The following is a 16,199-nucleotide window of genomic DNA, read 5'->3' as shown; positions in this document are numbered from 1 at the left end:
GTGTATACAGGGCTCATCTGTAAAAAGACCTTGGTCTCAGCATGACTAATCATGTTAATGATCATATTAATGCTTAAAATCCTGTTTATCCAACGTTTAAATGGGTGCATTCCAATTACACAGCACCAGGTATCGGTCCCTATAATTTCCTCGTTTGTAAACCTCCATGCACAAACATGTATCGCTCTCTGACTGAGCAGTGCTCCACTGATTGCTGTAAGTGAAAGAATTGAATGCAGCAGGAGGCGCAGGTTCTCCCTTTGCTGCTGCTGGAAGATTGCCTCACCGAAGACTGTCAATCAACAAACACACACACACACACTGACAGACTGAAGCTGACAGGTTTAAATGAACCACTCTGGTGAGAAACACTTCATACGTAAATACAGTGCATTACTAGATAGATTACAGTGCATGTTGATCCTTGACTTTAAATGAGTAGAAGTATTCTATATATTGAGTAAACTCTGGAGGAACAGATTCACAGACAGCTGATATGCTGACAGACAGGAGAGAGGTCTATGCAGCTGTTTGTGTGTGTGCTTGCGTGCATGGGCATGCATTTAATGATGTGTGAGTTTATCTGACTTGAGTTGTGCTTTTCTTCAGTCCGTCCTTCACAAAAAGAAAGTCAGAGTTGCTATGACAACTGTTCTATGACAACTTCTCAAAGCTGACTAGAAATATACAACATCGAACAGATGTAGGCTCAGTACATGGTCAGACAGTAGACCGCAGAGACTGGATAATTACACTGAGTGTACAAAACATTAGGAACACCTGCTCTTTCCATAACAGACTGACCAGGTGTATCCAAGTGAAAGCTATGACCCTTATTGATATTACCTGTTAAATCCACTTCAATTAGTGTAGATGAAGAGGAGACAAGTAAAGAAGGATTTTTAAGCCTTGAGACAATTGAGACATCAGAGGGTGAATGGACAAGACAACATTTTGAAGTGCCTTTGAACAGGTAATGGTAGTAGGTACCAGGCACACTGGTTTGAGTGTGTCCAGAACTGCAGCGCTGGTGGGTTTTTCACGCTCAACAGTTTTCAGTGTTTATGAAGAATGGTCCACCACCCAAAGGACATCCAACCAACTTGACACAACTGTGGGAAGCATTGAAGTCAACATGGGCCAGCATCCCTGTGGAACGCTTTCGACACCTTATAGAGTCCATGCCCCGACGAATTAAGGCTGTTCTGAGGGCAAAATGCGGTGCAACTCAATATTAGGAAGGTGTTCCAAATGCTTTGTACACTCAGTGTATATGTGCATTAATTATTATGTTTCCAGTGTTTTCCATATTGAACGTATTAAAGTGTATTGTGTTTTGTGTATTTGTATGCTGGCTTCACAAAATGAATTTCCATGTAAATGAACAATAAAGCACAGTACATCATATGGAACAAGGAAATTACCATGATGAGTGTCTTTAGGGACATATGAAAGCTGCTGAATTCCCTTTCAATTCTTAACTGATCAACTCCAAATAAGTGGTAGCTAGAGTACAGAGATACAAGTATACACGCACGTACACAGACACACACCGATGAGCGTCTGCTTTTGTGCAGATTGTACTGCCTTTGATCCGGGATTGCATGCTTGTTTGTGTGCGTGCGTGCGTGCGTGCATGTGATGATGGTCACGGCTTTGATCAGAGATCGCATCAGGAGTGTGTGTGTGTGTGTGTGGGTGGATGGATGGATGGGTGGGTGTTATGAAATCAGCGGCTGGACTCTCATTGGTGATTATTTTTCCACTGACTGTTTCTCTCGCCCTCTCTCTCTCTCTCTTCCCCTCCTTTCCTCCCTTTCTTTTTCCAGATGTCTGTGTGAGACATTGGTTGAGTCCAGAGATACCAGAAAGAAGCTACTGACACTAAGGTTACTGCTGGAGAGGGCACACCAATGAACACACATCACAAAGGTACACACAGCTTATACAGCTATGGAGGATTATGCTTCATTCATCATCTGCCTGGTCTCTCTGAAGTTCTACATGGTTTGAGTGTGAGTACCTTTTAAACTCTTACGCATCGTTCATCTATACTGCTAGCCTTGGTGCAGACCCTTATCTTCCTCTTGTCTCCTCTCCTCTCTAGGATGGACTTGTCTAACTGTACAGAGGGGGTCTTCTCCCTGGGTGTGGGGGGTGGGGGTGGGGAGGGGGATGGGGGTACTATAACCCCACCAAGTAAAATCATCCTCACCCTCACCCTGTCCCTGCTCGCTCTCATTACAATGGTTATCAATTCCCTGGTGATCACAGCCATCATCGTAACCAGAAAGTTACATCACCCGGCCAACTACCTGATCTGCTCTCTGGCGGTGACGGACCTGCTGGTGGCCATCTTGGTCATGCCCTTCAGCATCCTCTACATACAGAGGTAGCTACAAAGATTCAATAAAGGATTGCACAATTGATTGATTTGTCTTGCAGCATAAAGTGTCTTGCAGCTTTTCAGATGCCCATATAGGCTTAAAAGATATGCTATCAAAGTATACAGTTTGTGATCAAAATAATAATAAAGTGCAGTCACAAACATAATCACTATCAATATTCTGTCTGAATCCTCAGGGAAAGCTGGGTGATGGGCGAGGCTGTGTGTAATGTTTGGCTGAGTGTTGACATCACCTGCTGCACTTGTTCCATCCTCCACCTGGCAGCCATCGCTCTGGACCGCTACTGGGCCATCACTGACGCAGTGGAGTACTCACGCAAACGCACCGGCCTCCGAGCTGGCATCACTGTCGCCGTCGTCTGGTTCCTGTCCATCCTCATATCCCTTCCCCCTCTGCTGTGGAGGAACCATGGTGGGGGGCCAGAGGAGGACCAGTGTCTGATAATACACCACCACATTGCCTTTACCCTCTACTCCACCCTGGGAGCCTTCTATATTCCCCTGCTCCTCATCCTCATCCTCTACTATAAGATCTACAGAGCAGCTCAGACTCTGTACCTCCGCAGGGGGGCCAGCAGAGCCAGCCAACACTCCTCCATGGTCAACGGAACCACCCTCCCCTCCTGCCCCACTGACGGAGATCACCAGAGCCCAGACACCCTGAACCCCCCGGAAAAGTCCTACTCAGACCCCTCCACGGAGGGCGACCGCGTGCGCATCACCGTAAAAAGTCCCCAGAGCGAGTCGAGGCGGGAGCGTGAGTGTTCGTTGAGACGGCAGCGTATCTCAGGGACCAGGGAGCGACGTGCTGCATCTACGTTAGGACTGATACTGGGGGCCTTCGTGGTCTGCTGGATGCCTTTCTTCCTGAAGGAGGTGATCGTCAACACGTGTGGCTCCTGCAACACCTCCATAGAGCTGGCTGACTTCCTCACCTGGCTGGGGTACCTCAACTCCCTTATCAACCCTCTCATCTACACTATCTTCAACGAAGACTTTAAGAAGGCCTTCCAGAGACTGGTCAGGTGTAGGCTTCGCCTCTGACACGGGCAGGGAGGACACAAATTTGTATTTTATTTAACCTTTATTTAGGCAGGGTGGAGTCCCATTTAGACCAAGGTACCTCACACATACAATTATCTGTAGGGTCCCTAAGTCGAACAGTGAATATCAAACACAGATTCAACCACAAAGACCAGGGAGGTTTTCCAATGTCTCGCAAAGAAGGGCACCTATTGGTAGAAAACGACATTGAATATCCATTTGAGCATGGTGAAGTTATTAATTACAGTTTGGAGGGCGTATCAATACACCCAGTCATTACAAAGATACAGGCGTCCTTCCTAACTCAGTTGCCGGAGAGGAAGGAAACCGTGATTTCACCACGAGGTCAATGCTGACTTTAAAACAGTTACAGAGTTTAAAGGTACAATATTCAGAAATCACTCCACCATTTCCTGGTTGCTAAAATTCTAATACTTCGCCTAATTTCAGTTTGTGACAAAACAAGCAATTTATAGTGTAGAGAATCATTGCAACATTTAAACCGTTGTGAAAAATCTTTACAATAACCAAAATATTATATTTCCAACTGTTTGAAGCTGGTGTACATAACTGAAAGTAAAAGACGCAAAAACGATACTTAAGAACGGGAAGCATAGAAATAGAACACAGAACAGATCTACCACTTCTTACGTTTGCTTTCAATGAGAATGACAGTCTATAACTCACATTTCTATGTGCATTTTGTCGGGTCACCCAAAAACGTACATATTGAAACTTTAATGGCTGTGATAGGAGAAAACTGAGGATGGATCAACATTGTAGTTACTCCAAAATACTAAACTAATTGACAGGGTGAAAAAAAGTAAGCCTGTACAGAATACATATTTTTCAAAACATGCATCCTGTTTGCAACAAGTCACTAAAGTAAAACTGCAAAAAATGTGGCAAAGAAATTAACTTTACAGTGCTGTCACGGCCGTCGAAAGTGGACCAAAGTGCAGTGTGGTAAGCGTACATTTCCTTTTATTATAGAATGTCACCAACAAAACAAGAAACAAAATAAATGACCGTGAAGCTTCCGAGGGCTATAGTGCCACTAACAAAGTCAACTACCTACAATCACAGGTGGGAAAAAGGGCTGCCTAAGTATGATTCCCAATCAGAGACAACGATAGACAGCTGTCCCTGATTGAGAACTATATCCGGCCAAAACATAGAAACACAAATCATAGAAATAAAGGATATAGAATGCCCACCCAAATCAGGGCGTGACAAGTGCCCTCAGAAAGTATTCATACCCCTTGACTTATTTCACATTTTGTTGTGTTATAGCCTGAATTCAAAATGGATTACATTTTACTTACATTTTTTTCTCACACATCTACACACAAAAAAAACATAATGACAAACGAAGTATAAACCCCCTGAGTCAATACATGTTAGAATCAACTTTGGCAGCAATTACATTAGTGACTCTTTCTGGGTGAGTCTCTAAGAGCTTTGCACACCTGGATTGTACAATATTTGCACGTTCTTAAAAAAAGTCTTCAAGCTCTGTCAAGTTGGTTGTTGATCATTGCTAGACAGTCATTTTCAAGTCTAGTCATATATTTTCAAGTCGATTTAAGTCAAAACTATAACTAGGCCACTCAGGAACATTCAATGGTAAGCAACTCCAGTGTATATTTGGCCTTGTGTTTTAGATTATTGTCCTGCTGAAAGCTGAATTTGTCTCCTAGTGTCTCTTGGAAAGCAGACTCAACCAGGTTTTCCTCTAGGATTTTGCCTGTACTTGGCTCTATTTCGTTTTCTTTTCATCCTAAAACAACTCCCTATTCTTGCTGATGACAAGCATACCCATAACAAGATGCAGCCACCACCATGCTTGAAAATATAAGGAGTGGTACTCAGTGATGTGTTGGATTTGCCCCAAACATAACTCTTTGTATTCAATTTTTTTGCACTTTTCCTTTAGTGCCTCACTCTGTCCATTAGGTTAGTATTGTGGAGTAACTACAATATTGTTGATCCATCCTCAGTTTTCTCCCCAAAAAACAAAAAACTCTATAATTTAAAAAAAGTAACTATTGGCCTCAAGGTGAAATCCCTGAGCAGTTTCCTTCCTCTCTGGTATTGGAGTTTGGAGGATGCATGTGTCTTTGTTGTGACTGAGTGTATTGATACTATCACGTTGGTATGAAGAGATTCGGGAGACAGGCGCAGGAATGCGTAATAGTTTTTTAAAATTAAGCCCAAATTACAGTGTGCCGTGTAAAGGCACGGGAACGAAGACCAAATAAACACGTAACAAAACACAGGGTAGAAACCCAAAACAAAAGAGCGAGGAGTACCTCGAATAAATAACACATGCGCATAATGATTAACACACGGGATGAGACCTGTAATCATCTGCACAATCCACAATGGCACAAAACACACAGCACAGGTACTCACACGCACCAACGGACATTGGAACAATAATGGACAGCCCAAACCAAAGCGCACACTTATACAAGTACTAGTCAGTGGGAATAGGGGACAGGTGTGCTTAATGAAAATTCCGGAGGGATCCGTGACAGATACACCATCCAAAGTGTAATTAGTAACTTCACAATTCTCAAAGGGATATTCGATGTCTGCTTTTTTACACATCTACCAATAGGCAATCTTCTTTGCAAGGCATTGGAAAACTACCCTGGTCTTTGTGGTTGAATCTGTGTTTGAAATTCACTGCTCAACTGAGGGACATTATAGATAATTGTATGTGTGGGGTACAGAGATGAGGTAGTCATTCAAAAATCACGATAAACACTTTATTGTACACAGAGTGAGTCCATGCAACTTATTATGGGACTTGTTAAGTATATTTTTTCTCCTGAACTTATTTTGGCTTGCCATAATAAAGAGGTTATATACTTTTTGACTCAAGACAGTTTAGCTTTTAATTTTTTATTCAATTGTAAAAATGTCTAAAAACATAATTCAACTTTGACAGTATTTTGTACAGGCCATGCACACAAAATATAATATGAATCCATTCTAAATGCAGGCTGTAACACAACAAAATGTGGATAAAGTCAGGGGTGTGAATACTTTCTGAAGGCACTGGATGTCCTGAAGTTGCTTACCAAGACAACATTGAATGTTCCTGAGTGGCCTAGTTACAGTTTTGACTTAAATCTGTGTAACGCTCGTCGTAATCCTCCTCGTCTGAGGAGGAGCAAGGATCGGACCAAAGCGCAGCGTGGTTTGAATACCTAATTTAATTATTTAGACGAAGATGAAAAAACACTTGACAAAATACAAAACAATAAACGACGTAAACGAACGAAAACAGTACCGTGTGGCGAACAAACACAGACACGGCAACAATCACCCACAAACAAACAGTGAAAACAGTCAACCTTAATATGGTTCCCAATCAGAGACAATGACAAACACCTGCCTCTGATTGAGAACCATATTAGGCCAAACAATAAACCCAACATAGAAACACATAACATAGAATGTCCACCCAGCTCACGTCCTGACCAACTAAACAAGACTGAATAAAGGAAATAAGGTCAGGAACGTGACAATCTGCTTGAAAATCTATGGCAAGACCTAAAAATGGCTGTCTAGCAATGACTAACATCCAACTTGAGAGAGCGTGAAGAATTGAAAAAAGAATGACATGCAAATATTGTACAATCCAGGAGTGGAAAGCTCTTAAGAGACCCAGAAAGACTCCCAGCTGTAATTGCTGCCAAAGGTGATTCTTGACCCCAAAGGGGGTTGAATACTTATCTAATCAAGATATATTAGTGTTTTATTTTTTATAAAGTTTTTACAAATGTTTTTTTTAATCCACTGACATTACAGACTATTTGGGGTAGATCATTGACAAAAAATTACAATGAAATCCATTTTAATCCCACTTTGTAATACAACAACATGTGGAAAAAGTCAAGGGGTGTGAATACTTTCTGAAGGCACTGTCAATCTTTAGTGACAGAAGGAATTTCAAGAGTTACCATACCCGGTCACAGGGATGGCTATCTCGTACTTCTATAGGTTAATAACGATGTTAGGTTGTTGTAATGTTACATGCACGCACACACACACACACACACACACAAGCATGTGCACGCCATTCAGTTCAGAGTTGTGTTGGATCCGGGATAGCATGTGACTGCCTGAGATCAGAGACTATCAACAGAATAAACACAAGAGACGTTAAATCTTTACCCGGAGGAAATTACCTGTAATACTCTGCCAAGACTAATGGACACTCCAGCCAGGACAGTCTAATGGGACTGGCACATTGCTGAGCTTTGGAGGAAAGTTAAGAGGACCTCAGATCCATAAGAGTCTATTTATAGAGAGCCATGAGGTCATCATCTCCTTGATGTTTGATTGGGTTACTGTTGTAGTCGGGATGGTGTTTAATGACATTGAAGGGACGATGTTTAAATGAACAGACAGAAACTGGTTAAACTGTAGGATGAAACTCTGGACTTAAACCATCAGCCTCGATCATTGCAAGGTCTTAGAATAGCTGATCATGGTGTTTCTGTCTGTTATATAACTATCAACCTGCCCAAGCTAGTAGACATATCTGAAATATAACATATCAAAAGTTTTGACTTATTCTCCTAACAATATTTGTTGTGATCATTGTTTTTGTTGATGCTACAAAAGTAGTGATTAAAGTTATGATACTCAATCAGTGTTGTTAATAAGCTAGATATTCCCCTTCTACAGTGCAACTTTTGTGTTATATCCCATATGGGTACTTTATATTCTGTGTCTTAATACAGAGATCTCTATAGCTGATTAAAGAGAGCTGAGAAAGTTGCTCCGCCATTGTCATCCACCCATAGCACAGAGAGCTCTGATCCAGAGGCACAGCAGGCTAATGAGTGTGTCATTAAGAGAGGAGGTGCTAGAATACTGATTATTTTACTCCCACTCATAAACTTAGAATAGTGTATGTATGCTTTTCTTACTGTAAGTACAGAGGGCAATGTTTGTGAGGCAAATGTAAGGAGATTTATGCTTTTCTTACTGTAAGTACAGAGGGCAATGTTTGTGAGGCAAATGTAAGGAGATTTGTTTTTGAAATAAACAACACAATGACAAGGTTTCAAAATGTTAATTTGATACAGTGTGTTCTCTTGAAAAGAATACGATGCCAGAAAGAGGGGTCATAGTGTTATGGAGAGTTCCATCATGATGCCTCCCCAACAGAACATGCCTCCACTCTGATGGTTCCCTCCACACCCAGATGGTATTTATGTATCTATATCAGTCTAAAGATGAGTTATGTTATGATTCATACAGTATGAATCATATCTCACCTTTAACCTATATGCATTTAAATACCATCTGGGTGAGGAACTAATACAATTTTACATCATTCTGAGGCAAGGAATAGCTGGTTTTAACAGTATCTTAATAATGTATGCATGTAAGTGTATTATTTTACAGAATGTGGAACAGGTTCTTGAACAGGTTGATAGATTCATCCCAGCACTGAGCACAGAAGGCTACAACAGCAGTGACGGTCCCTCACACTGTAAGCACGAGCACAATGTCAGAATAGGTATGTGTATATGTATATATTGTGTAATGGCGCCGCCCTCAGGATGACAGCAGATTTGCAGGTTTTTCATTTCCGGTTTAGGAAAAATGCACATAATTCAAACTGACAACAAGTTAACTGTGCTTTTGGAGTTTGTTGAAAAACAATAGGTCTGTGTGAAACCTCAAGATGAACAACGAATCGTCAGAGAGCGAGTTGGACGTTACGGTTGAGAGGCTGAAAATGAAATATCTGGAAAGGAAACGGGTTAGTAATGTGTATATATCTAACAAGCAAACTAGCTAAATATTTAGCTAGCTTACAGTAACTAGCTAGCCAGGTAGATAGCCTTAGCTAGCAGGTTTGATTGTTCCCTTGGTAACGACCCCGAGTGTTCCAGCTAGCTAACTTCGTTTGTTAGCTAGCTGGATCACTCGGAGTCGTTACCAAGAGAACAAGCAAACCAGCTAACTCTTATCGACTTAGTTAGCTAGCTAAATAGTTAGCTAACGTTAGTTGGCTTGTTATTACTAGTACTAGATTGTGCACGTACGTTGCAGTGACTGAACATGCTATAGCTCACTATTGCCTTTTGACAGGTATCTACAGAGCAGAAAGCACCTGCGCTGAGTGGAAGACACTACCATGGTGGGCAGCAGAGAGTTGTGACGTCCCCCAGGTCTAGACGCACCACCACCAGAGAGATGAGAGGTTACAACAGAGCTTTACAGGAACTGTTCCAGGCTGTCACCAACCCTCCAGACAGGTCAGTCTTTCTCCCAGCATTTCTTTCAGACCAACACCTTGTGTTATAATTGATGGGGCCAAGCTACCATATGCCACTGATGTGTCCCTGTCTGCTTACCCAGGTTGTACAGTGACTGTAGTCGGGGTGACAGTGAGGAGGACCTGAGTGAGAACTATACTTTCAGCCCTCTCCTGGACACACAGATCCACTACACAGAGACAGGTGTGTGTCGGGTCTTCTTATATTCAGCATGTCTCAACAGATGTAGCGAGAGAATGCATTGTTTTTAATCATATTAATCATACCAATACTGCTTTCTTCAAAATGAAAACACTTGACAAAAAAACAGTGTATGAGTTTTTCTGTTTCAGATGTGACCCTGCCCTCCAGCCTGGCCCGTACCTTGGGCTCCCGAGAGACTGAGTCCACCGTAGGCCTGGCCAGAGAAGAGGAGGTGAGGGGGGAGAAAGGGGTGAGGCAGCAGCAGTCCTCCCCTGTCCTCTCCCCCTCCTGCCCCTCAGTGATGGGACAGGTCTACCAGGAGATGCTGCACATCTACCAACAACTACAGGCAGAACGTTTGAGCCAGCTGCAGTGGTCGGCCCAGCTCCAGGACAGAGAGAACAGACTGCTACAGCAAGAGGAGGTAAACACACATCTTCAGCAATCCCTCAAGGTTGAATATGATCTCTTCTTCACAGTTTTTTTTTAAGTGCGTTGTGTTAGCGGTTCTGAACATTTGTGTATTCCGTCAGAGCCGCAGTGAGGAGGTGAGTCAGCTACAGGAGCAGCTGAGCGAGAGAACCAGGGAGAACAAGAGGTTGAAGTCCAGCTTCAACTCCATCAAGGAACTCAACGACAACATGAAGAAACAGGCAAGCATCTGCTTCAGCTGGCTGCATTTAACCTAAGATCATGTGTCATGATGTCATGTGACTGTCTTCCATTGTGCAGTGCATTCAGAAAGTATTCAGACCCCTTGACTCTTACCACATTTTGTTATGTTGCGGCCTTATTCTTATTGATTAAATCGTTTCCCCCCCCCCTCATCACTCTACACACAATACCCCATAATAACAAAGCAAAAACATGTTTTTCAGAATTTTTGCAAATGTATAAAAAATGTGGGTTCAAGTCTGTGCTCTGGCTGGGCCTCTCAAGGACATTCAGAGACTTGTCCCGAAGCCACTCCTGCATTGAACTCGATCGAACATCTCTGGAGAAACCGGAAAATAGCTGTGCAGCGATGGTTCCCAGCCAACCTGACAGAGAAGAATGGGAGAAACTCCCCAAATACAGGTGTGCCAAGCTTACAGCGTCATATCCAAGAAGACCATGCTGTAATCGCTGCCAAAGGTGCTTCAAGAAAGTACTGAGTAAAGGGTCTGAATACTTATGTAAATGTAATTTTTGAATGTATTTTTCTAAAAACCTGTTTTTGCTTTGTCATTATGGGGTATTGTGTGTAGATTGATGAGGAAAATAAACAGGCTGTAACGTAACAAAATGTGGAAAAAGTCAAGGGTTCTGAATACTCTCCGAAGGCACAGTATATGTATGTATATTTATATAAATATATATATATGTGGGTATGTATGTCTGTGTGATGTGCGTATATACAGTTGAAGTCAGAAGTTTACATACACCTTGGCCAAATACATTTAAACTCAGTTTTTCACAATTCCTGACTTTTAATCCAAGTAAAAATTCCCTGTCTTAGGTCAGTTAGGATGACCACTTTTTTTTAAGAATGTGAAATGCCAGAATAATTTAAGAGAGTGATTTATTTCAGCTTTTATTTCTTTCATCACATTCCCAGTGGGTCAGAAGTTTACATACACTTATTTGGTAGCATAGCCTTCAAATTGTTTAACTTGGATCAAAAGTTTTGGGTAGCCTTCCACAAGCTTCCCACAATAAGTTGGGTGAATTTTGGCCCATTCCTCCTGACAGAGCTCGTGTAACTGAGTCAGGTTTGTAGGCCTCCTTGCTCGCACACGCTTTTTCAGTTCTGCCCACAAATATTCTATGGGATTGAGGTCAGGGCTTTGTGATGGCCACTCCAATACTTTGGAAGTATGCTTGGGGTCATTGTCCATTTGGAAGACCCATTTGCGACCAAGCTTTAACTTCCTGACTGATGTCTTGAGATGTTGCTTTGATGTATCCACATAACTTTCCTTTCCTCATGATGCCATCTATTTTGTGAAGTGCACCAGTCCCTCCTGCTGCAAAGCACCCCCACAACATGATGCTGCCACCCCCGTGATTCACGGTTGGGATGGTGTTCTTCGGCTTGCAAGCATCCCCCTTTTTCCTCCAAACATAACGATGGTTATTATGGCCAAACAGTTCTATTTTTGTTTCATCAGACCAGAGGACATTTTCCGAAAAGTACGATCTTTGTCCACATGTGCAGTTGCAAACCGTAGTCTGGCTTTTTTATGGCGGTTTTGGAGCAGTGGCTTCTTCCTTGCTGAGCGGCCTTTCAGGTTATGTCAATATAGGACCTGTTTTACTGTGGATATAGATACTTCTGTACCGGTTTCCTCCAGCATCTTCACAAGGTCCTTTGCTGTTGTTCTGGGATTGATTTGCACTTTTCGCCCCAAAATACGTTCATCTCTAGGAGACAGAACGCGTCTCCTTCCTGAGTGGTATGACGGCTGCGTGGTCCCATGGTGTTTATACTTGCGTACTATTGTTTGTACAGATGAACGTGGTATCTTCAGGAATTTGGAAATTGCTCCCAAGGATAACTTGGGAGCAATTTATTTTCTGAGGTCTTGGCTGATTTCTGTTGATTTTCCCATGATGTCAAGCAAAGAGGCACCGAGTTTGAAGGTAGGCCTTGAAATACATCCACAGGTACCCCTCCAATTGACTCAAATTATGTCAATTAGCCTATCAGAAGTTTCTAAAGCCATGATGGAATTTTCTGGAATTTTCCAAGCTGTTTAAAGTCACTTAACTTCTGACCCACTGAAATTGTGATGCAGTGAAATAATCTGTCTGTAAACAATTGTTGGAAAAATTACTTGTGTCATGCACGAAGTAGATGTCCTAACCGACTTGCCAAAACTGTAGTTAAGAAGAAATTTGTGGAGTGGTTGAAAAACACATTTTAATGACTCCAATCTAAGTGTATGTAAACTTCAGACATCAACTGTGTGTGTGTATATATATATATATATATATATATATATATATATATATATATATATATATTTATTTATTTATATATATATATATATTTTATTTATATTTATTTATATTTATTTATTTATTTATTATTATTTATTTACAAAAAATGTATATGGGATTGGAAAGGATGCAGACAATTACTTTGATGGAAGCTACAATCTATCTGCAATAATAATCCTGATCAACCCCCTAAAAGAAAAATAATAATTATATATATATATATATATATATATACTCCAGTATAGATTTGGCCTTTGGTTATTGTCCTGCTGAAAGGTGAATTCGTCTCCCAGTGTCTGGTCGAAAGCAGACTCGAAAGCAGACTGAACCAGGTTTTTTGCTAGGATTTTGCCTGTGCTTAGTTCCATTCAGTACATTTTTTTTATCCTGAAAAACTCCACAGTCCTTAACGATTACAAGCATTCCCATAACATGATGCAGCCACCGCTATGCTTAAAAATATGGAGAGTGGTACTCCGTAATGTGTTGTATTGGATTTGCCCCAAACATAACTCTTTGTATTCAGGACAAAAAGTTAATTGCTTTGCCGCACTTTTTGCAGTAATAATTTAGTGCCTTGTTGCATACAGGATGCATGTTTTGGAATAGTTTTATTCCGTACAGGCTTCCTTTTTTTCACTTTTATGTTAGTATTGTGGAGTAACTACAATGCTGTTGATCCATCCTCAGTTTTCTACTATCACAGCCATTAAACTCTGTAACTGTTTTAATGTCACCATTGGCCTCATGGTGAAATCCATGACTAGTTTCCTTCCTCTTCGCCAAGTGAGTTAGGAAGGACGCCTGTGTCGTTGACTGGGTGTATTGATACACCATCCAAAGTGTAATTAATAACTTCACCATGTTTTTTTTTTTTACCCATCTACCAAGCATTGGAAAACCTCCCTGGTCTTTGTGGTTGAATCTGTGTTTGATATTCACTGCTCAAACTGAGGGACCTTACAGATAATTGCATGTGTGGGGTACAGAGATGAGGTAGTGATTCAACAATAATTTTGCTCCCGAGTGGCGCAGCGGTCTAAGGCGCTGCATCTCAGTGCTACAGACCCTGGTTCGATCCAGGACTGTGTCACAACCGGTCGTGATTTGGACTCTCATAGGGCGGCGCACAATTGGCCTAGCGTCGTCTGTTTTTGGCCGGATAGGCTGCCATTGTAAATAAGAATTTGTTCTTAACTGACTTGCCTAGTTAAATAATGAAATACTATTATTGCATACAGAGTGAGTCCATGCCACTTATTATGTGGCTTGTTAAGCAAATATTTACTCCTGATCTTATTTAGACTTGCCATAACAAAGAGGTTGAATACTTATTGACTCAAGACTGTGAATACTTTCTGAAGGTACTGTATGACTGTCTCAACTGACCACAGGAGGGCGCTGGTTCTGATTGATGACTTAGTTAGAATGTTGTGTAGTGAGTTTCCCTGAATAAAAGTGTTTAACTGTTTGTGTTGTATGATTGTATTGTGTTCAGCTGAATGAGCTGAGTGAGCAGAACAAGCATCTGGAGAACCAGTTCAGGAAGGTCCAGGCTCGGCTAGAGAACCTTCAGGTAGGAAGACACACAACAAGCAAAATAGACCTGTGTTATTCAGACCCTCAACCCCTATACATACTGTCTGTTCATTTACATGTGATTTTCTCTCTCTCTCTAGAGGAAGTATGAATACTCCATGGCACAGAAAGGGAGAGAGAATGTTTATCAGAAGGCCATTGAGTCCAAACCTTCTAAACCCGAGAAAAAAGCCACCTCCAAGCCAGCCAAGGTGTGTATATGGCATTTCCACTGAGAACGGTGGGTACTGACTACTAGTGTTATTACTATGTTAACTGTGATTGTAGCTAATGCAGCCCTAACCCCACACATACTCCCTGATGAAGACTCATAGACTGGTACCGTAATTATTCTAATCAACAGTGGTGGTGGTTGTTTCTAACTACCTTTTAAAGTCCAATTTCCTGTCAATGTGGTTGTTTGGAAAACACACCATTTACTATAGCCAGACTCTAACCATACTGGTTACTGGTTGTCTCATTCTGCAGGGTAGTGTAAGTCCCGCCCCTCTCAGGCTGCTGGCTTTGCTATTGGATTGGATTCTAGACAGACAGACGTTTCCTCCAGTAGCAGGAGACAGCAGAACAGCCCAGGGTCAGCAGCACACGTCACCAGTGGTCTCTCTCCACGACAGGTGCTCTAAGGTGGGAGAACTAGACTAGTCCAGGGGGTCGTTTTGTCTTATTACGCTATGTGTTTATCTTGTTATGATGTCCCAGGCTTTGTGTTGATCCTGTGTTTTGTAGTTTATAATGTTTTGTTTATATTGTGTTGTTGTCGACCTCCTGTCTCTAGGTTTTGCCTCTGTTGGTTGAGCAGCTGCAGCAGTCCTCTGCGTCACCAGACCCCTCTGGTACCCTATCCCTGATCAAGTTTATATACTGGAGCCTGAGAGAGATGGACAACAGCATGCAGGTAATACACAACACCATGCAACAACACAACACTACACAACACAAACTGAGAATGCATTCTCTTCCCAGCTGTGAGAAGAAAGTAGAATTTAGTGTTCATGCTGTAAACATTGTTATTGAATCCCTTGTGTCGGACTGTGTCCTGTGCTGGCCTGGCCAGTATGTGGTTAATTAGTGTGGGGTACATTAGAAGTTATCAAGTTGTATTAGTCGTATGTAGAACAGGCTGTGTGTCTGTCTGGAGAACAGACATCGCACTGACAGAGAGAGGCTCAGACCCAACTGGATAGAATCTCTGTCTGGTTCTCAATGAAAACTCCCAGCCCAGATAGTCAACAACAAGCATGGATGCCATCCCGGATCCAACGCATCTCAGAACTGAAACGCGGGGAGTGTGTTTGTTTGTCTGGCAGTGTCAGGGCAACCATTTGATGTTTAAACTGGAATCTCATGCTGTAGTATTACAGCAACATGTTGAGGGAGAACCACAAGGCCAGAAACATAATCACAACGCTGGACTCCCACTGAATAACTGTGGGTACGTGTGTCTCTGTATGTAGCCGGTGGCTCTGTCGTCCACTTTGCGGCGTCTGGGGGAGGAGGTGTCCAGGGTTCCGACCCAGCAGCAGGACCCCAGCGGCCCTCTGAAGACCAGGGGCCCTCCTCTACCTCCCTCTCTATACAGGAGCATCTGTCCCCACACACGTCTCCTCTCCTCCCTCATCATCCTCAGGACCATCACCCAGGGTAAAACCCTGCACCACTACATATACACACAA

General features: G+C 42.2%; 2 protein-coding genes across 2 annotated transcripts in view; both read left to right on the top strand.

The window, feature by feature from the left end:
• The window catches only part of LOC129820931 (5-hydroxytryptamine receptor 1F-like), a 39,032-nt gene extending 30,503 nt beyond the window's left edge, over positions 1–8,529 (top strand). Inside the window, exons 2-4 of the mRNA XM_055878058.1 lie at positions 1,830–2,015; positions 2,108–2,392; positions 2,584–8,529. Coding sequence (XP_055734033.1) covers positions 2,109–2,392; positions 2,584–3,451 — 1,152 coding nt within the window. The 5' untranslated portion in view covers positions 1,830–2,015; position 2,108 and the 3' untranslated portion in view covers positions 3,452–8,529. The remainder of the gene's footprint in view (positions 1–1,829; positions 2,016–2,107; positions 2,393–2,583) is intronic.
• Positions 8,530–9,077: 548 nt separating this feature from the next.
• Positions 9,078–16,199, top strand: part of LOC129820930 (coiled-coil domain-containing protein 138-like) — a 15,425-nt gene continuing 8,303 nt past the window's right edge. The window contains exons 1-10 of the mRNA XM_055878057.1: positions 9,078–9,242; positions 9,575–9,741; positions 9,845–9,945; positions 10,095–10,369; positions 10,479–10,598; positions 14,426–14,503; positions 14,607–14,717; positions 14,995–15,150; positions 15,302–15,421; positions 15,981–16,167. Coding sequence (XP_055734032.1) covers positions 9,165–9,242; positions 9,575–9,741; positions 9,845–9,945; positions 10,095–10,369; positions 10,479–10,598; positions 14,426–14,503; positions 14,607–14,717; positions 14,995–15,150; positions 15,302–15,421; positions 15,981–16,167 — 1,393 coding nt within the window. The 5' untranslated portion in view covers positions 9,078–9,164. The remainder of the gene's footprint in view (positions 9,243–9,574; positions 9,742–9,844; positions 9,946–10,094; positions 10,370–10,478; positions 10,599–14,425; positions 14,504–14,606; positions 14,718–14,994; positions 15,151–15,301; positions 15,422–15,980; positions 16,168–16,199) is intronic.

Source organism: Salvelinus fontinalis, chromosome 23 (assembly GCF_029448725.1).
Source record: "Salvelinus fontinalis isolate EN_2023a chromosome 23, ASM2944872v1, whole genome shotgun sequence".
Taxonomy (NCBI): Eukaryota; Metazoa; Chordata; class Actinopteri; order Salmoniformes; family Salmonidae; genus Salvelinus; species Salvelinus fontinalis.
Note: the sequence above shows the minus strand (reverse complement) of the source record. Positions and strands in the feature narration are given on the sequence as shown.